This window comes from Phacochoerus africanus, chromosome 8 (assembly GCF_016906955.1).
Source record: "Phacochoerus africanus isolate WHEZ1 chromosome 8, ROS_Pafr_v1, whole genome shotgun sequence".
Lineage (NCBI taxonomy): Eukaryota > Metazoa > Chordata > Mammalia > Artiodactyla > Suidae > Phacochoerus > Phacochoerus africanus.
In genome coordinates, this window is record NC_062551.1 from 72432950 (window position 1) to 72454949 (window position 22000).

The 22000-nt window shown below is 45.4% G+C and overlaps 1 protein-coding gene across 1 annotated transcript; it reads right to left on the bottom strand.

Moving 5' to 3' along the window:
• Positions 1–9350: 9350 nt before the first annotated feature.
• LOC125133323 (PRAME family member 8-like) lies at positions 9351–12702 on the bottom strand. The gene is made up of 3 exons (XM_047791433.1): positions 12407–12702; positions 11401–12006; positions 9351–9921 (listed from the first exon to the last, which is right to left on the bottom strand). The coding sequence occupies exons 1-3, from the start codon at positions 12700–12702 to the stop codon at positions 9351–9353; spliced, it is 1473 nt and encodes a 490-aa protein (XP_047647389.1).
• Between the last annotated feature and the right edge of the window lie 9298 nt (positions 12703–22000).

Sequence of the window (22000 nt, forward strand, 5' to 3'; positions counted from 1 at the left end):
TAACTTAATGTCCTAGGAGATTGGGTCGTGGATCAGTAGTAACTAACCTGACTGGTATCCAGGAGGACGTGGGTTGGATCCCTGGCCTCACTCAGTGGGGTTAAGGATCTGGTGTTGCCATGAGCTGTGTTGTAGATCACAGACTTGGCCCTGTCTGGCTTGGCTGTGGCAATGGCATAGGCCAGGGGCTACAACACCAATTCACTCCCTAGCCTGGGAAACTCCATATGCCACAGTTACAGCCCTAAGAAGACAAACAAAACAAAACAAAACCTTAGTCCCTAAAACTATGGTTAGAGGAATATCCTGTGACCCAACACACGTCCATCATCAGTTCCCACAGTTAACCGGGCTGGTAAAGATAAAGGAGATACCTCCAAAATGAATGCCATTTGTGCACAAAGGAAATATTTTAAATGTCAAGAAATAAAATGCCAGGAGTTCTCATCCTGGCTCAGTGGTAACGATCCCAACTAGTATCCATGAGGACTTAAGTTCGACCCCTGGCCTCAATCAGTGGGTTAAGGATTTGGCGTTGCTGTGAGCTGTGGTGTAGGTCACAGACGTGGCTTGGATCTGGCATTGCTGTCGCTGTGGCGTAGGTCAGCCACTGTAGCTCCTATTCGATCCCTAACCTGGGAACTTCCTTCCCTATGCTGTGAGCACTCCCTAAAAAAAAAAAAAAAAAAAAAGGAAAAGAAAAAGAAAAATAAATAAATAAAAAGAATGAAAATTCCAAACAGATGTTTTTCATTAAGAAGTATATCTAGTTGGTTAAGATATTTAGATAAAAATCAATTTATGATAAAAAAAAATCAACGTGAAAATAAAAAAAATAAGTGCAGATCAAAATGCTTGGAATTAGGACAAAACAAACACCTTAAATCCATTCATCTGAAAAGGAAGGAAAATGAAAAATCTCCCTGCCATCCCTAGCTGCATGCTCTCTTTCGAGACCAGCGGACCACTGGTAAGATCAAGGGGTCCTTAACTGAGACTAACTTACCTACTCTGGCGTGGTTGGCAGGGTGTTCAGACCTCAGTTCCGGTGGGGAACCAGGCAGCGACTCCAGAGCGAGAAACTTCTGCATCTCTTCTTTGGTCCCTGAGGCTTTTGTACACCTTTCTAATCATATCACCTGCCTTTCCCACTGCTATCTTCCAGTCAGAAAACTATACCTAATTAGAGTCTAGACCGTCCACCAGGTTAATTCTAATTGGATATTTGTCTTTCTTCATATGAGTTGACTGAATCAGACAAATTGTTCAAGAAAGAGAAGGAATGGCGGGGGCGGGGCAAGGAGTCATTCCTGGATTCACTCCTGAACATTATGGAGTTTTCCTAATATGAACAGTTCTGCCCTGGGGGTGAGACGGGACGGGTTTTTTTTCCTTCCTGACAAGAGATGGAGAAGAAAGAAGGAAGGAAGGAAAAGAAAACCAAAGCATTATGTTGGGGGATCTTTGATCAGATCAAAATAATCAGAATCTCCCAGAACTAAAACAGCTTCCTGAAGACGCTGTTTTCTTTCTCCCCCAACATGGATACAGAGGAGTCCTTGTATCAAGTTGCCACCTCAGTGTCCTGCTGGCGACACAGCAGATCCTGAGCCCATTCAGGCAGCAAGGGAAATGCAACCCGGGGGGTGGCGGGTCCTCCAGGCTTGAGTCATGGCTCCTCTGAAGGAGGTCAGGGTTGAAATCACCATGAAGAGTGAGGATGGGGGCTGGGCAGTGCAGAGCTGGCCATTCTTAAAAGGACCTTGCAAATGACCCAAACTTTCCATAAAACCACAAAATATGGTTTTTTTCCCCCAATTTGGTAAGATGGAGATTAAAAGACTTTTTTTCTAGATGGAATTAAGAAATTAAAATGGAATAACTGGAGTTCTCATTGTGGCTCAGCAGTAACGAACCTGTCTAGTACTCGTGATGACTCAGGTTTGATCCCTGGCCTTGCTCAGTGGGTCAAGGGTCAGGCACTGCCGTGAGCTATGGTGTGGCTCTGATCTGGCATTGCTTTGGCTGTGGTATAGGCCAGCCACTGTAGCTCCGATTGGACCCCTAACCTGGGAACTGCCATATGCCTCGGGCGCAGCCCTAAAAAAAAAGAACTTGGAGAGAGAGTTGAAATAACCCTGATCAGTCACACCTAATCTTGCCTTTGTACTGGCAGCTGCTACCAGGAGATATTTTGTTCTAGCCTCTTCCCACAGAGGATGCTTCCCCAAAGGCCATTAGCCCCAGCCATTTTCCAGGGGCCTTGGGAACCCAACCCTAATCCCACTGGCCCCTTTCCAATTATATCTTGATAATCCGTTTCCCCAAACTTAGTTAAATTCAATACGGAATCTGATCAAGGTGCTGCCATTAGGCACAGAAATAAAATTCTCTTCTCCCCATCTTCCCTCGGGTTTGTCATCTCTTGCCTTTTTGTTCATAGTCCTTCTAAAAGGTGTGAGGTGATGTCTCACTGAGGTTTTGAATTGCATTTGCCTGATGAGTGATGTTGAGCATCTTTTCATGCACTTGTTGACCTTCTACACGTCTTCTTTGCCAGGACAATGTTTAGTGTGAACCCCGAGGTCAGAAACATACAGTGACTTTCAACTAGACAGAAGGGAGAAAAATCAGGATGCAGATAAACCTGCACTGTTTTTCTGCAGGTTGAATCAAACCTGGGATCCGGGGTTTGGCTCTTGCTCTGGGAACCTCTCAACCATGGGACCCACTAGAATAAGTTCATCACTTATTTCGTACCCAAGCCTAACAGCCAGCACAGAGGTACGTGAAAAGGCAGAGCTGTGCTGCCTTTTCTCTAGCATGGTTTACGCTTGGAACACAGGGTGCCTCCCAGAACACCACCAAAAACCCCTCGTCAAGAGACGTGACAAGGGTCCTGGAAAGTAAATGATGTTCCCCGAACTTAGGAGTGAAGGAAAGCAGGTGTGTTCTCAGCAAAAACGGGTTTGGAGAATGGACATGCATTTTGTTAAGGGTGATTTGGTGCTAAAGTTCGTTGCATGGGGAGAGGAAAGAAAATAGGGGATAAACTAACACGGAAAGTGGTGGAAGGTTTGTAAAAAGGGAGCCCTGAGAGAGGAGTTTTGTGCAAAGTCCGGCTGTAACGGTATTTCTTTTTATCAGGTAAATGAAGATTGTTGTTGAGGGTGGGCAGGTGCTGGTCTGTCTTTTATTTTTCTCTCTGTGTTAAGAGAAGGAAGTTTTCTTGGACTGTTGAACTACTTTTGACAAAAAAAAAAAAAATTGTGAATTTCTTTGCCGTCTAATGATCTGTCTTTGCAAAAAATCTCTTATTGTCCCTTTCTTTGAATTTATAAATATTGTTTCACAGTGACCTATGATTGTATTTGACCACGTGTTTTAAGCCTTTTGATGTCTTTGAAAACCTTCCCCACTTCAAACTCTAAACAAAATTCTTTTGACCTCCGGCTACCTTTGAGGTTCTTCCAGCAGCCGCTGAAACCTCCCAAAGAGAGATATTAAGTTTATTTGGTTATGTTAACTTACAAGGAAACTGTCAAATAAGTGGAGGTTAAATCTTCTTAGGTTACACTGTGTGGGTGAATTTCATTAGTATAGGTATTCCAAAATTTGTATGGATTCCAAAATCTGATATATCCTGGTATAATGCTATCAGTCCTAATTCTAGTCCTTATCTTAAAATTTTGTATGTCATAGAAAAAGTTTCTTATCAATTGCATTGTAATCAAACCTTTAAGGATGCCATTTGAAGTCTTTTGTCACTTATAGACAATCATGGTTTGAGTGTGATATTTCTAGAAGATTCGTAAAAAGGCATTTCTGACAAATAAAAGTTTCTGGTGACTTTTAGATTATGCCATTGAGCTGGGTAAGAATTTACCAAACACTAGTGCAAAATCTGATGACGTCATTGAGACCATCAGGAGATGATTATAATGGAGTGAATGAATTGCTAAGTATGATTTATAATTGTATTATTTTCTCTGAATACAGTGGATTTCAATATTTCTTTTCCCTCAAATTTTTCCTCTTCTGTTAACTAGGACCTCCAACACATTTATGAAGTATACCTGTGTAAACACAGATAAAGCATTCACCTTTTTCTCTCTACCTAATCCCTCCGGGATTTGGCTTTTCCTGCCACCTCCCCATGTAGAGTTGATGGCTTGTGGTAACCAGATTACTACTTGTTATACTAATCACTGTTTTAATTTGTTCTCTCCGCTGATTTCCAAATTTTATTACTAAATTATTATTAAATTTTATTATTTATGCCTTGTGCCCCTCTCTTGCTTTTCTATGAATTGATTCATGTTACCACTAATATTTATTATATCCTGTCTGTGTTATAAGATTTTTATCTCTTGCCCTAACCAGTTTGCTGCCAGGCCTCCAACATCTTAAGGACAATTTTTTCTTTTTTTTTTTTTTTTGTCTTTTTAGGGCTGCACCTGCAGGATATGGAGGTTCCCAGACTAGGGGCCGAATCAAAGCTGGAGCTGCTGGCTTACACGACAGCCACAGCGACACAGTATCCGGGCTGCGTCTCCCACCTACACCACAACTCTTGGCAACAGTGGATCCTTAACCCACTGAGCAAGGCCAGGGGTTGAACATGCATCCTCACTGATGCTGGTCAGATTTGCTTCCAATGAGCCGCGATGGGAACTCCGGGGCCAATCTTTTAAAATTTTTATTTTTTTTTGTTTTAAGGACCACACTCTTGGATTATGGACACTCCCAGGCTAGGGGTTGAATCGGAGCTGCAGCTGCTGGCCTACACCACCGCCACAGCAAGGCCAGATCTGAGCTGGGTCTTCGACCTACACCACAGCTTGCAGCAATGCAGGATCCTTAACCCACTGAGGAGGCCAGGGTTCAAACAAACGTCCTCATGGATTCTAGTTGGTTCATTATCACTGAGCCATGGATGACAGGAATTCCCTCGTGAGGCCAATCTTATGTATAACTCTATGTAGAATACTTGTAATAATGAAACTCTAGTTATGGGAAGAAACAAGGAGAAAAAAATATCCTGGATCGTAATATTCCAGTAAGACAGAAAATCCAGAGAATGTTATACTATCAACAGGGCATAATCCAAAAATTAGCACCTTGAGTGCTTTATGATCAGAATCCTCCCCTGATCTAGGAATGAGCCTTCCTAGCATCATGGGACAAAACCAGTCATGAAGAGCCTCCCAAAATTTGGAGGAAGTTTGCCCATGATGAGCTGACTGTCACCTGCCATCTCCAGAATCGAAGGATGTTGCAGCCAAAAAGCCATCTGCCGCTGCAGCCTCTTGACCCCAAGGTGTAGCCTGAGGGGAACTGAGGGTGATAAAGGCAGAATAGAGCCCTAGCTAGTGAGGATGCCTGTGGTGGGGGCAGGAGTTAGATGGAAACTCTCTGTACCTTGTGTTCAATTTTACCTGGGACACAAGAAGCTCTAAGATGAAAAGCGGTTTTGTTTGTTTGTTTGTTTGTTTGTCTTTTCTAGGGCCGCACCCGTGGCACATGGAGGTTCCCAGGCTAGGGGATGAATTGGAGCTGTAGACGCCAGCCTACGCCAGAGCCACAGCAACTCAGGATCCCAGCCGTGTCTGTGACCTACACCACAGCTGCTACCTACACCGCAGCTCATGGCAACGCCAGATCCTTAACCCACTGAGCAAGGCCAGGGATCGAACCCACAAACTCATCGTTCCTAGTCGGATTCCTTAACCACTGAGCCATGAGGGGAACTCCAAAGTGTGCTTTTAAAAACAGAATTGTAATAGTTCCAGTTCTGAAATTTTATTATTCTGATTTTTTTTAGGACCACACCCTTGGATTATGGATGCTCCCAGGCTAGGGGTTGAATTGGAGTTGCGGCTTCTGTCCTATGCCACAGCCACAGCAATGCCAGAACCAAGACGGGTCTGTGACCTACACCACAGCTCACAACAATGCAGGATCCTTTAACCCACTGAGCGAGGCCAGGGATCGAACCTGCATCCTCATGGATCTTGTGAGTTTCATTAAGGCTGAGCCACAACAGGAATGCCTAAATATTTTTAACTGAAGAGACAATTATTGTTCATTGAACTGTTTTCTCCCCTTTTTCAGCCATGCATGGCATATGGAAGTTCCCAGGCCATGGGTCCAATCCAGGGCACAGCTGGGACCTATCCCACAGCTACAGCAATACCAGATTCTTAACCCACTGCACCAGAGTAGGAACTCCTAATATCTCTTTTAAAGACTTTTCTTTTAAGGCTCCAGAGCAAACGGAAGAGTTTTTTGGGAAAACATCCACATGCATTCTTTAAAAGTACTAAATTTTGGAGTTCCCATAGTAGTGGAGAGGAAACGAATCCGACTAGGAAGCATGATGTTGCGGGTTTGATCCCTGACCTCACTCAGTGGGTTAAGGATCCGGCGTTGCTGTGAGCTGTGGTGTAGGTCGCAGATGCAGCTCGGATCTGGCGTTGCTGTGGCTCTGGTGTAGGCCGGCACTTACAGCTCCTATTCGACCCCTAGCCTGGGAACCTCCATGTGCTCCGAGTGCAGCCCTAAAGAGACAAAAAGACAAAAAAAAAGGGACTAAATTTTCTTTGTAATTTTATTTCTAAAATTGTTATTGAAATATAGTTGATTTACAATGTTATTAATTCCTGCTATATAGCAAAAAGATTCAGTTACACATATATATTTTCTTTTTCATATTCTTTTCCAGTTTCGTTTATCATTGCATATTGATTATTGTTCCCTGTGCCATCCAGGAACAATATCCTTTAAAATTAAAAAAATAATACTACCTTCTATATTTACATAAATCACAGCACAAATATGTGTCATCAACTAGCATGTATCCATTACAGCAGCAGATTTTTTTAAAGAATGCTGAACACTATAGACCTACATACAGAACATCTTTTTTTTTTTAACTCAATGAATTTTACAGAATTTCTTTATGTGTGCTGGTCTGATCTACCAGTAGTTGGCCTAGAACTCCTGAAGCTCAGAAGGTCTATCACTAGAGATGAACGGAATCATTCATAAACCTTCCAGTTCCCCTTCCTGAGCTGACCATGAAAGCAGCTTCGGTAGATTACAATTCATTGGGGACCTCATGTAAATATCGGGTCCTTCCTTCTTTCCTTCCTATTGCAGGAAGAGGAGAAGCCCGAGGAATGAAGAATCCTGGAGACGTCTGCTACGAGGGGAAAAGAAGGAAAAGGCCCACGTGTTGAGCTCGAACTGCACGCCAGGTCCAGTGCCAAGCCCTCACCCTGCATTGTCTCATTGACCCCATAGGAACCCCATGTGCTGTGTTGCGTCCTTACCCACACTGCATGGGGAAGCTCTGCCTCTTGCCTGGGGTGCCCACACCCACTATCCACTCCATGCCTGAGCAGCACCAGCCTCTGGGTCCTCAGCAAGGAGCCTTCCTTCGAGTGCCCTTTGTCTGTGGTCGTTGCGATGATGAACTTCCTGTGACATTGACTGTGAGTGTTTCTGAGATGGTGTTTCTGGAAGAGATAGTTAGCATTTGAGTCCATCCACTGAGTGGGGAGAGCTGCCCTTGCCAGTGTGGGTGGCCTCACCCAATACCTTGGGGGCCTGAATGGAAGAAGACTGCATGCACTCTCCCTCTTTCTCTTCTTGCCCGTGAACAGTGGCGCTTCTGGCTCTTGAGACTTGAGATGGTGCAACTTCCACCAGTGGTCTCATTGTTCTCAGGCTTTTGGCCTTGGCTTTGGAGTTGCATCGTCAGCTCCCCTGGTTTTCCACCCTCAGTCTCAGTCAGAGCTACACATCTAACTTTGCTGGTTCTCTCGCTTGTAAGTGGCGGACCTTGGAATTCATCCTCCTCTGGAACAGTACAAGGCCACTCCCCTCAAAATTCCTAATGCATATACATGCTGCTATGTTCATGATAAAATACGCTAGACTAGTTTTCCCCGATAGGGAGAGAGAGCCAATGATATGGGAGTGATGTCAATCTCTCCATGACATGACCTACCACCACAAAGGATCTAACTCCTGACATGGTGAGGAAATGCTAGGGAGTTCCTGTTGTGACTCAGGGGTAATGAACCCAACCAGTATCCGTGAGGAAGTGGGTTCGATTCCGGGTCTGGCTTAGTGGGTTAGGAATCCATCACTGCTCTGAGCTCTGTTATAGGTTGCACATACACCTCCAATCTGGCAATGCTGTGGCTGTGGTTGTGGCTGGCAGCTACAACTTCGATTCATCCCCTGGCCCGGGATCTTCCATATGCCTTGAGTGTGGCCCTAAAAAGATGAAAGAAAGAAAGAAAGAGAGAGAGAGAGAGGAAGAAGAAAGAAAGAAAGAAAAAGGAAAGAAAGAAAGAAAGAAAGAAAGAAAGAAAGAAAGAAAGAAAGAAAGAAAGAAAGAAGGAAGGAAGGAAGGAAGGAAGGAAGGAAGGAAGGAAAGAAAGAAAGAAAGAAAGAAGGAAGGAAAGAAAGAAATGCTAAAACCCTGTTATATGCTCGTACTGTTTTATAGTCTGCTTCAAAGGAATTTGGATGTCTTTGCTCATCACATTTCAAGAAAACACTACCCACTTCCATGGGTTGGTGAGGACAAGAGGCTCTGGCTCTTCTGTAGTGTGGTGGCCCCTTCTAGACCTGGGGGGCTCTCCTTGTGTAGTGACACCCTTGCCCAAAACACACAAAGGCCAGGAACTGAGGCTGATGGACCCAGGTGGAGAACCACAAGCAATGCTCATGTTCAGAGTCATGGCCTGAGTCAGCAGCGAGGGCCCTGCTTTTGTTTAAAGCTCTTCTTTCAAATGTCTCTTTGGCCACCAAGGATGTTCCCCTGACTGTGTACAATCCCTCACTGAAGAGCCACAGAAATAAGGAAAATGGTAAAAGATGCCCAAGACAGAACAGAGAACCGAAGGGAAGAGTAGAGTTTCAGATCATAGACAATTCAGTGCATCTTGTCAGTCATCAGTAACTAGAGGTGCCTAAGGTGTGAGCAGACACAACAAGTAATATATCAAGGAGAACACCAGTCCATGTGCACAAAGACTCTTTATTTGTGACCATTTCTTTACAAACCTCCACCCAGAGATAACTCCAACATGCGTGTGTCAATCCCAAATTTCTCTCCAGAAATTTAGATTCCCACTGCTGACCCTATAAACCCATGTGCCTGAAAGTCCCATCAACTCCCAGAATCCTGCACCCCTGCTAGACCTCCTCTGCTTTCCCCATTCACATTGAGCAGGTCGCTGAAACCATGAGTCTGTGTTCCCTTCGCGATGCACCCATGTCCTAGATTTCAGTTTTCAAGTGTCCAGAAGACAGCTTTGGATGGAGGCACCCGATTAGGCAGGTGTATAGCAGTGGTAGAGAAAGGGCTCCTCGTGATAGAACGTCTTATTGCCCCAGCGAGGACACGGGCTGGAGCTGAGCCAGATGGTCCTGGGACCGCCAAAGCCCCTCATCATCTCAATCAGCTGCGCCTTCAGCTGGGCAAGTCTCCCCAGGTGGAGGGCTCCACTGGAGCTGAAACTCTCCCGAGGGGCAGGATAAAACTCTTCCTTTAAACTGGACAGCCTGGCGGTGTGACTCAGCAGCTTCTCCATGATGGCCATGGAGAGGAGGTTCCCACACAGGCTGATGGTCCTGAGCTGGGAGCAGCGGCTCAGGGCAGGCAGGATGGCCTCCAGCTGGGAGTCCGTGATCCCACACTGCTCTAAATTCAGTTCCTCGAGGTTGGATGCAACTTCCTCCAGCAGAACTTGGAGATCAGGAGTAAATTGGGTCAGCGTGATGCCACTCAGATCCAGGCCTTTTAGCCGGCTGATGTATGGCCACTGGGACAGGTGGGTCAAGTCTGATTCTGTTAGCTGGCAGTGAGTTATTATGAGGTTGTCCAAGGGGTTCCTCAGGCTCCTGGGGAGAAAACAAGCAATAGGTCTGAGAAACCAGGGTGGTAAGTGAACTAAACTTGAAGAGATGAGTCTTTCCAACTGTCTTATGAAGATCAACACCCAGAATTCCTAGTCTCAGTTTAGGCCGAGGCTTGTCACCGTCCCTGTGTGGTTGGGTCAAGTTTACAGTATCTTGAAAACACTACTCAGTAGCTAAGCAGAGTAAAACCCATTGCGCTTCGTTACAGTGATGAATGAAGAGAACGGAATGGGCAAGAACACGCGCAGAGGAAAGCCTGACACCGAGTCTCGATCGAGTGTGGGCATCACTGAATTTTCCTATTAGGAGACAGAACATAAAATCCTTCAACTCAGGCTTCTTTCAGCCCATGCTCATGCCCCAGGCACCTGTATGTCTAGGCCAGGTGAGACGGTGGGAGACATGGACAGAGAATCAAAGTGGGCAAGGTCCCACATCACCTGGAGGGGCCAGTCTGCAGGGGCTCACATCCATCCCTGCATCCTCTGCAAACCACTTACTACTTTTATTTTTCTTTTTATGGCTACACCTGCAGCATATGGAAGTTCCAAGGCTAGGGAATCAGAGCTGTAGCTGCTAGCCACAGTCATAGCCATGCCAGCTCTGAGCTGTGTATGGGACCTATGCCAGAGCTCATGGCAACACTGGATTTTTATATTTAACACACTGAAGTATCCTCATGGATACTAGTCGGATTCATTTCTGCTGAGCCCCAATGGGAACTCCCACTTAACCACCTTTTTTTTTTTTTTTGTATTTTTAGGGCGGCCCTGGCAGCATATGGAGGTTCCCCGGCTAGGGGGCTCATTGGAGCTGTAGGGGCTGGCCTATGCCACAGCCACAGCAATGCCAGATCTGAGCCACCTCTGTGACCTACACCACAGCTCATGGCCATGCCAGATCCTTAGCCCACTGGTCAAGGCTAGGGATTGAACCCGAAACCTCATGGTTCCTTGTTGGATTCATTTCTGCTGAGCCCCGAAAGGTCTCCCGCTTAACCGCTTTTTGGCTCCTGCTCCATGACCATCGTGTCTCCAGCATCATCCATTTCTTACCTATTCACTACCTTACCGGAAGCAAATAATAACCCTGTACAGATGGGGTAATTTGGCAGAGGCTCGTTATGTAAACAAAAATGGTGAGCACAGCTCCTCCTTTTAGAAAAATTCCTGTCTGATGGTTTTCCACCTTCAATGCCCCCCGTTTTCCTAAGTACTCTGAACGACATCGCCTCCTGAAGAAAAAAATCTAATACTCACACCCTCACTAGATTCATCCGCCCACAACCTGTACCTTCCTAGTATGATGCCCTGCTCCAGAACCTCTATACGAGTTTGTCCCCCTGCCTTGATTTCGGTGGTTGCGGGAGAGCACAGCTCAGAAGAGAGCAGCAGTGGAGATAGGGCATTTGACATATTAGTGGTCTGTTCACTGTTACTCGGCCAGTGGTGCCACCCTCACCTGAGCATCTGGTCCAGGTGACCTTTGAGGAAGACGGGGGAGTCCATATAGAGATCCCGGAGGTGGTGCAGCCTGAGGAACTGAGAGAGAATTTGGACAACATGCTGCTGCTCCTTCTCCTCAAGGGCGGACCCATGGATGTGGGAGAGAGAGAGTCTCTGCACATTGATCATCTGGCCCAGGAGAGGAGCAAACGTGGCCAGAGTGGACAGCTGCCAGGTGCAGTTCACTTGCACCTCCTGAATACAGTCCAGCTGCACCTGAGCCAGGACCTTCATAATATTTTCCATGGGCATTGCAGAGATCTTCAGCTTCTTACAGCACAGGTGTATGGAAATTCTTCTCTGTTCCACCCAGCTGAGGAGATAGGTGGTGAAGTGATCCAGGGTCCTTTTCTTCAGGCAAAGGTCTATGAACACATCCAAAGGGGCCACCGGCTGCTTTGGCCTTGACCTGACCTCAGCCACTGGTGCCATTTGTGATCTTGAGTAGACGTCATCACTGGATCCAGACCACATGATCCAGAAGTTCTGGCCAGTGCTCCGTAAATCCAGCACTTGCAGATTGCAGCCTCTGTGGGGAAAAAGGAGGTTGACGGGGATGCAGCTAAAATGCACACAGGATGAAGCCTCAGCCTCAGAATTTGACAGCCTACTGCCCGTCTGTGCTGCTGCTACTTCACAGCTTGAGGTCAGGAGCTGCCTTGCCCTCTCCTTCTCTCTTGCCTCACTTTCCTCCATCTCCCTCTGCCCTTCCTGGGTCTCCCTTGCTGGCACCTCTAAGCCTTCCTGGGAGGAGGAGGCGAGGCTTGTTCCTTCAGGTCCCCTTCATCTCAGGCACCCCTGTGTGTCCAGAAGCTATTTCCCACAGTGAGCCAGCGACTCCGAGCTTCTTCATGGCATCATCAGATCCCTCTGGTCCGCCCCTTGATCATCCGCCTTCCCTCAGTGCCCTTGTCTCCCCTTGGATGCCCAGAACCCTAGCAGGCTCCCTGGATCAGACTCACCTGGGGCGAACCTTCTGGGCAAGCAGAACATCAACCCCTTCCAGCACGGCTTGTATGGGCCTCCCGACCCTAACACGAGCCATGTCTTTCAGGCCCCCCAGAGGCAGGCGGACGAAGGGCCAGGCTTGCACCATGGCCTTCAGGGTCTGGCTGCGTCTCCTGTAGAAGGCCTTCATGAACAGTGCTGGGAAGAGCTCCCTGGGCAGAGAGTCCAGAGCAGAGATGGCCAAGGCTTCGTTCCTCAGCAGGCTGCTCTCTGCCAGGTCCAGGAGACTCGGCGGGGTCCTCACGTTCATCCTCCCTCGGCTCAAAATGGGATCCTGCAGAAACCGCCAGGGAGCAAGGGGTCCGTTTCAGACCAAGCATGAGCACATGGTCTCCCCACCCCTCAGAGGAACCTATTCAGAGCCAAGGCCACTGCTCTTGCAGGGGTGGAAATGCCCTATTTACCCCCGCCGGCCCCCCCAATTCCACTCTGGGCTCAGTGGACACAAAGCTCTAACTCCCTACTGGATCGAAAACATGCATCTCACTAGTTCCGATGGGGAAGAACGGCGACCACGAACCCATTAAGTTCCATCCACTGCTGAACTGAATTCATGTCCACTGGGAAGATGGCACCAAGAGGACTGAAAGCTGACCCCAGTCTTTCCTTGGAAAAGCCTTTTGGATTATCACTTAGAGCCCCAAACTGGGGGGATAGGACCATTTCGTGGATCAGCACAGCCCACATTGTCAACGACTGCAGTTACCTGGCTGGTAAAGATTAAGGAGATAGCTCTAAAAGGAATGTCACTTATGCACCAAATAAGTTTTTTATTTTCATTTAATTAATTCATTTATTTACTTAGTTTTGTTCTTTTTAAGGGCGCAGCTGTGGCATATGGAGGTTCCCAGGTTAGGGGTCCAATCAGAGCTACAGCTGCCTGCCTATACCACAGCCACAGCAATGCCAGATCCGAGCTGCCTCTGGGACCTACGCCACAGCTCTCCGCAACACTGGATCCTTAACCCACTGAGCAAGGCCAGGGATCAAACGTGAGTCCTTATGGATACTAGTTGCTTTTGTTACCTCTGAGCCATGACAGGAACTCCCTAGATAAGTACCAAATAAGTATTTTAAATGTCTAGAAATAAAATCCAAAACAGACACATCTCATTAAGAATGTCTTCTTGGTTCGGACAGTGAAAATTGATAAAAGCCAAAGCACAAATCAAAATATTATGGGATTCAGACAATACCAAGATATAAACCTTTTCAGATGAACCTGTGGTGTAGGTTCATCTGAAAAGATATAATTTAATCCACCCCCTCCTGAGTTACGTGCCACCATTCAACACCAGCTGACCATAGGGAAGAAGAGGGTGCACCTTTCTGAGCTTGGGAACTTACTATGCCGATGCCTTCAGAGTGCTCGGGTCTCAGACCCATGGAGATCTGGAGAACAAAACCGGTGACTCCAGAGCCAAAAGATTCTGCATTTCTTCTTTGGTGCCTGAGGTTTTATAGACCTTTCTAATCATGTCATCCCTCTTTGCATCTGCTAACATCCAATCAGAAAGGGACACCTGATTAGATTCCAGATTGCTGATCAGATTAATTCTGATTGGATCCTTTTTTTTTTTTTTCCTCTCAGATCACTTGGTTGAATGAGGTATCCCTCCAAGAAAGAGAAAGAATGATGGAGGCAGGAGGATCAAGATTGCATTCATCGATTTACTCCAGGAACATTGATTGGATTCTACCAATAGGGGCAGTTATATTCCTGGGTGTGACCGGTAAAGGGATAATTGGTTTCTGACTTTAGACCAAAGGAAAAAAAAAAAAAAAGGAAAAAGAAAAGAAAGAAAAGAAAAGAAAAAGAAAAAGAAATCATCACTGTTTGGGGATCTTTGGACACATCAAAATATCAACATGTCCCTGAATAAGACGTCCCCATTGTGTCTCTGCTGTACAGAAACCAACTAGTATCCATGAGGACATGGGTTCAATCCCTGGCCTCGCTCAGTGGGTTAAGGATTTGGCATTGATGTTGAGCTGTGGTGTAGGCTGGCAGCTGCAGCTCCCATTCGACCCCTAACCTGGGATCTTCCCTATGCCACAGGTGCAGCCATAGAAAGAGGGAGAAAAAAACAGGGCTCCTTCCGATTTAAGAAAGGATTAAAAAAAAATGTTCTTGAATTTAAACAGCTTCTTGAAGACAGTGTTGTTTTTCCCAAAGGGAAAAAAAAAATACATCCCTGTATCAACTTGTCACTTAGGTGTTATGTCAGACATGCAGGAGACCATGAGTCTATGCAGGCAGTAAGGGAAGCGCTTTTGGGGTATGTGCTTAAATTTCCAGCCTTAAGCCCAGCCTCCTCCTCCGAAGGTGGGCAGGTCAAAATCACCATGAGAAGTAAGGGCAAGGGCTGAGCAGTTTGGAGCTGCGCCTTCCTAAAGGGACCACATGAGTGATGGTAATAATGTAAATTAAGGGTTGTTTTTTTTTTTTCCCTTAGGAAAGAGAGATTTAAAGCTATTTCTCTGGGGAGTATTTAGATATTATTACAAGAGAGTGGCTAAGTTTCATTGTCGAGGGTGTTTCCTCCCCACAAGGTGGGCTCAGCCCAGCATTCTGGTATAAAAAGACTTAATCGGAGAATGTGAGCAGAGGGAAATGTGTGAGCCCTGAGAAATCAGGTTTTCAAGACCGAGAGCCACTGAGGGTGGGCGATGCAGGCTCTTTGGGAACTTGGAGCCAGAGAGCAAGTGCACGTGGGTCAGTCACACCTAGCCCTGTCATCCAGGGACAGAAGACACTTTCTTCAATGTCTTTCCTATCGAGGACACTTTCCAGATGGCACATGGCCCCTAGCCATCTTCCAGGTGCTCTGGCAGCTGAAACGTTATCCCACTGGCTCCTTTCCAAGTGTATTTTGAGAGTTACCGTTTCCTCCAAATTAGGTTCAACACAGATTCTGATCAAGGGGACACCGTGAGACACAGAAATAAAATTCTGCTTTTCCCTTCATATCAAGCACTGTTCACAAATACGGTTGTCCAAATATCGGTGGCCTCTCTACACCGATGCCACCAAGTAGAAACATGGAGAGAGAGTTGGAGGAAACAAAAAGGGGCTTCACCTGCCAGGCAAAGATGGGAAGACAGCAGGCTAGTGCCTCAAGGACTGTGCCTCCCTCCCCCCATCCTTAGAGGGGGTAGTGAGGAGTCTTAGTGTTTGAGGAGCAGGGCATGATCAGCTCCTGGACGTTTTCCTGATTGGTGGGGGGTGAGCAGATTGGGAGGCGTCATCATCAACTTTCTGGTTCCAATCAGTCTGGGGTCCTCGTGCTTGTGGGCAGCACGCAGTTGACTTCTTCCACCCAGTGGGGGCTTCAGCACCTGCAAAACTGCTCCAAGGACCTGGCTGAGAATATTATCTATAGTCTTTGAAGAAGAACGAACTAAAGGTCCTTAACTTTGCCAAATGGCTAAACTATCATTATTCTGTCTTGCTTGACTGTTTTCCTTTTTCTCTGTTTTTCTCACTCCTTTGATTAAGTTGATTCTTCGACTAAATTTTTTTTCTCTAGATAAAAAGGCAGGTGGAGGACATGAGTGGGGTCCCACTCTGGGAAGGCCTCACAGGGTCCTGCACGGTTACAAAATCAATGCCTTTCCAACACTAACTTCATAAGCTATATTTGGTTTTCAAGGATTTGCCAATTCAAGGGCTGACTCCCACCCTGGGGTGCACCAGGCGGAAATTCTCCTGAAGCTTAAGGCCACAAAAAAAGAAGGACCCTCTTTCCAAATCCAGTAACTTCTCATTTGCTCCCCGCGCCCCATTAGTTGAGTGCCCAGACAATTCTGATATAGCACTGGCTGTCAAGCTGCCAAGGAGAGGATTCTTTGAAGAGTCCTCCTTCTTGGGAATATTCCACAAGATTATTCTTATCACACTTCTGCCCAGAGAGTAAATCACCTTTGTGAAAATAGGGTTAAACTGGATTCTGCTCAATGGACATTTTAACTCCCAGGCCACCAAGCCCTCTCTCCCCTTTTTTCTTTATTATGCCCTCCCCCCCACCCATGGCATATGGATGGTTCCAGGCTAGGGACTGAACCAGAGCTGCAGCTGAGGCCTACGCCACAGCCACAGCAACACCAAATCTGAGCACATCTTTGACCTATTTTTTTACCTTGTGGCAGCACCAGATCCTTAATCCACTGAGTGAGGCCAGGGATCTAACCCATATCCTCATGGAGACTACATTGGATTCTTAACCTGCTGAGCCACAGCAGGAAATTGTGGGAAATTGTGGGATTTCCACAGTGGGATTCCACCAATTTAATTAATGACTGCAATTCAGTGAGATGAGTAACAATGATAATCACAAACGTCTCTGTTTATTAAACACAAGCTGAGTGTTAGCAAAAAGGGCTTTCAGCTTTTCACTATTGAGAATGAGGTTATCTGTGGGTTTGTCATATATGGCCTTTATTATGTTGATGTAGTTTCCCTCTGAGTCCACTTTTGAAGAGTTTATCCTAAATTGGTGTTAAATTTTGTTAAAAGCCTTTTCTGCAGCTATTGAGTGGATCAAATGGTTTTCATTCATCAATTTTTAACACTTTATGACTTTATTTTTTATTTATTTATTGAGTTTTTGTCTTTTCCTAGGGCCATACCCATGACACATGGAGGTCCCCAGGCTACAGGTCTAATCGGAGCTGTAGCCGCCTGCCCACGCCAGAGCCGCAGCAACACCAGATCCTTAACCCACTTTGTGAGGCCAGGGATGGAACATGCATCCTCATAGTTACTAACAGGGTCCCTTACCACTGAGCTGCAATGGGAACTCCCTTGATCAATCTTGGAAGATTGTACCTTCCTAAGAGTTTATCCATTTCTTCTAAAGTATCCATTGCCTTGGCATTTTGCCGCTTGTACTAGTCTCTTATGATCCTTTGTATGTCCATGGTGTCATTTGTTAACTACTCCTTTTTTCGTATCCAATTTTACTGACTTTTTCCTGCTCCCCTTCTCTTTTCCAGATGAATCTGACTAAAGGCTTACCAATTTTCTCGATCTTTTCAAAGATCCAGCTTTTAGTTTCCTTGATATTTTCTTTGTTTTCTTCCTCTCTATTTCGTTTATTTCTGCTCTGATCTTTAGGATTTCTTTCCTTCCATAAGCAGGGGTTTTGTTCTTTTCCTCTCCTTGCTTTGGGTGTAAGGTTAAGTTGTTTATTTGAGATTTTTCTTATTTTCTGAGGTAAGCTTGTATTACTATAAACTTCCATCTTACAACTGTTTTGTTGTGTTCCACAAGTTATGGATTTAGGTGTTTTTTTTTTTTTCTTGATTTCCTCTTTAATTTCTTCAGTGATCTATTGGTTGTTTAGTAGCATATTGTTTAGTCTTCACATATTTGTGTTTCTTGCAGGTTTTTTCCTTGTGTTTTTCATGGTTAGATACATTCCATTGTCTAGATACGTGAGAGTTTATCCATTTATTCACTTACGGAAGAGCATCTGGGCTGCTTCCAGTTTTTGGCAACTTTGAAAAAAACCTGTTACCAGCATCTGTGTGCATGTTTTTATGGGGACATAGATTTCAATGCATTTGAGTAGATACCAAGGAGGGAGAGTGACTTTAGAGGGGGCTGGTCTCCAGGGCCTCCCACCAGCTGGCACCGCTAGGAAGACTGAAGATTCATTGTCCTCCTCCGCAGCCCAGGAGAGGTGGCCTTCCTGCACTCCTGGGTGCCTCTACGCATCCAGAAGTGGACACCGGGGTTACTCATATTGTACAAAACAGCTCAGTAGAATTTGAGGAGAATTCCCTGATTCCTGATGACCCTGGGGGGAGAGGGTCCCAGCATTATAGACAGGTTCCAGGTTCCAAAAGGGGTGATGTTTGTGGGCTTCCAAGGGAGGGGGCTACCCTGTCAGCTCACACTGGGAGAGGAATTGGACACACAGAAATATTCTAAATCCCTGACCAAGGACCTCAGAGCAGATGATTTGGATTCTCACTTGGGATCCAGTGACTAGAGAAGGGGGTCAGGACATGCCCTGGATGGATTCAGTGGGCTGCTCAGACTGGGCAGCAAAGGAGGTCATGAGAACAGGTGAGCAGGACAGGGGAGAAGTGACAAATTCAGGCTTCTCACCAGACCCTGGGAGTTGTGCTGGGCTGAGAACTGGGTGGGGAGGATGGACCTGTGTGCCAATGTGCTCCCTTGATGCCCAGTGTGCCCCCAAGAAAGTAGGTCCTATGTGGATGTGATAGAGAAATTCCCCTTGTCTCAGGGGGATGGGAGATCACTGAGCTTTTATAATTTCTAGAACATTCCAACACTTTGAACCCTGCTACCTCTCTGGTTCTCATGGAAGCAGGGATCCCATAGAAACATCTCCAGCTGAGTCCCTCACCTGAGGGAATCTACCAGTTATTCCCTGCATGGAAGTGGGCAGGTTTCTCCCCAAGATCAGACCCGAGTCCCCCAGGCGAAACATGGGGAAAGAGCAGTGAGCTTTACGTTTTGTGGGAAGGGTATTTGACCTAGGGAGTGAAAAGTGCTGACACTTTTGTTCACTGAGTTTATGTTCAATAAACAGATGTTTATGGAATATCATGTGACTTATATCTCTCTACTGAAGCTCATTTATTAAAGCGATAGATGCCCAGGAGTTAAAAAAGTCTACTGAGATTGAAAGAAATGGAAAGAGGTGCTATGCTCATGGATTGGAAGAATTAAAATTGTTCAAATGGCCATGCTACCCAAAGCAATCTACAGATTTAATGCAAAACCTATCAAATCGCCCATGACATTTTTCTCAGAAATAGAGCAAGTAATCCAAAAATTTATATGGAGCCATAAAAGGTCCAGATGCCAAAGCAATCCTGAGGGTGGGGAAACGCCAGGAGACATAACTCTCCCAGACTTCATACAATGCTACACAGCTACAGTAATCTACATCATGTGAGTTTATACAAAAACATAAATACAAATCAACAGGAGACTAGGAAGCCCAGAAGGAAACCCAGACCCCTGAGGTCAATTAGACTTCCACAGAGGAGGCAAGAACACAAAATGGGAAAACGAGAGCCTCTTCAGCAGGCGGACATGGGAAAACTGGACAGCTGCATGTTAGTCAATGAAACTCGAACACACCCTCACACCACGCACGAAAAGAAACTCCAAATGGCATAAAGCCTTAAACATAAGGCATGATACCATAAAACTTCTGGAAGAGAACATAGGCAAAATATTCTCTGACATCAACCGTACAAATGGTTTAAGGAAAGTCTCCCACGGCAATAAAAAGAAAAAGAAAAACAAACGAATGGTACCTATTCAAGCTTATCAGCTTTTGCACATCAAATAAACTATTAGAAAGAAAGAAAGGAGTTCCTGTTTTGGTGCAGCAGAAACGAATCCGACTAGGAACCATGAGGCTGGGGGTTCCATCCCTGGTCTTGCTCAGTGGGTTAAGGATCCGGTGTTGCTGTGAGCTGTGGGGTAGGTCACAGACACGGCTTGGATCTGGCGTTGCTGTGGCTGTGGTATAGGCCAGCAGCTACAGCTCCAAATTTGACCCCTAGCCTGGGAACCTCCATATGCTGCAGGTGCGGTCCTCAAAAGACAAAAGACAAAAATAAAATAAAATAAAATAAAATAAAATAAAATAAAATAAAATAAAAAAGAAAGAAAATATAATCTATAGTATGAAAGAAAATACAAACATGGCTTTATCTACAAAATATACACACAACTCATACACCTCAACAACAACAAAAAACAAACAACCCAATTGATAAATGGTGAGAAGACTTAAATAGACATTTCATCCACTTGTGGATGGCCAATAGGCACATGAGAAGATACTCAAAACCACTACTTATTGGAGAAATGGATCAAAACTACAAAGGCATCACCTCACACCAGTCAGAATGGCCATCATTAGCGAGACTACAAATAACAAATGCTGGAGAGGGTGCGGAGAAAAGGAAACCCTCCTTCACTGTCGGTGGGAATGTGAATTGCTACAGCCACTGTGGAAAACGGTAGGAATATTCCTCAGAAAACTAAACATGGAACTGCCATATGATCCAGAAATCCCACTCCTGGACATCTATCTGGACAAAACTACCATTCAAGAAGATAATGCACACCTATATTCACTCAGCACAATTCACAATATTCAAGACATGGAAAGAACGTAAATATTCATTGACAGATGAATGGATTAAGAAGATGGGGTACAAATATACAATGGCATACTAATCAGCCACCAAAATAGAAAAAATAAAGACATTCAGAGCAATGTGGATGCATCTAGAGATTATCATACTAAATGAAGTATGTCAGAAAAGGCAAGTACCCTATGATATCGTTGATACGTGGAATCTAAAATATGACGCAAATGAACCTATCTATGATACAGCAACAGACTTTTGGATGTAGAGAACAGACCTGTGGTTGCCAAGGGGGTTGGGGAGAGAGTGGGATGGCCTGGGAGTTTGTGGTTAGTAGATGCAAACAATTACATTCAGAATGGATAACCAACAAGCTCCTCCTGTAAAGCAGAGGGAACCAGAGCCATCTCCTGGGATAGACCACGATAGAAAATAATATTTTATAAAAAGGACATATATATATATGACTGGGTCAAATTGCTCAATTGCTGTATGGAAGAAATCATCACAGGTTTTTCTGTTTTTGTTTTTGTTTGTTTGCTTTTTTAGGGCCGTATTTCTGGCATATGGGCGCATGGAAGTTCCCAGGCTAGGGGTTTAATCAGATCTGCAGCTGCTGGCCTACACCACAGCCATAGCAATGCAGGATCCAAGCAGTGTCTGTAAACTACACCACAGCTCACAGCAACGCCAGATCCTTAACCCACTGAGCGAGGCCAAGGGTTGAACCCACCTCCTTGTGGATTTTAGTCAGATTCATTTCTGCTGTGCCACAATGGGAACTTCCTAACACAGCATTTTAAATCAACCATATGTTATTTTAAAATAAATAACATAAAATTTAAAAAAATTAATAAAATAAAAATCCACTGAGTATAATCCAGCTTAACTCAACTTTTTTTTTTTTTTTGGTCTTTTTTCCTTTTCTGGAGCCACTCCCACAGCATATGGAAGTTCCCAGGCTAGGGGTAGAATCGGAGCTGTAGCCACCGGCTTACGCCACAGACACAGCAACGTGGGATCCAAGCCGTGTCTGTGACCTACACCACAGCTCACGGCAATGCCAGATCCTTAACCCACTGAGCAAGGCCAGGGTTCCTAGTCGGATTCGTTAACCATTGCGCGACAACGGGAACTCCGAGCTTAACTCAATTTTGTTCCAAGTCTCTTGGTACCCTTGGTAGGAATCTGGTGAAAGAAATCTCGAGAAAGATGCCAAGTGGAGAACAAACACTTTTGGAAATCCTATCTTTGGTTGGCTGTTTTATAACTGAGTTACTTGTACATCACAGTGAATGGAGGAAAGAAAGATGTGGAGGATTCTTTCTTTTCTCTTTTTTTTTGTCTTTTGTCTTTTTTTAGGGCCGCACTTCGCGGCATGTGGAGGTTCCCAGGCTAAGAGT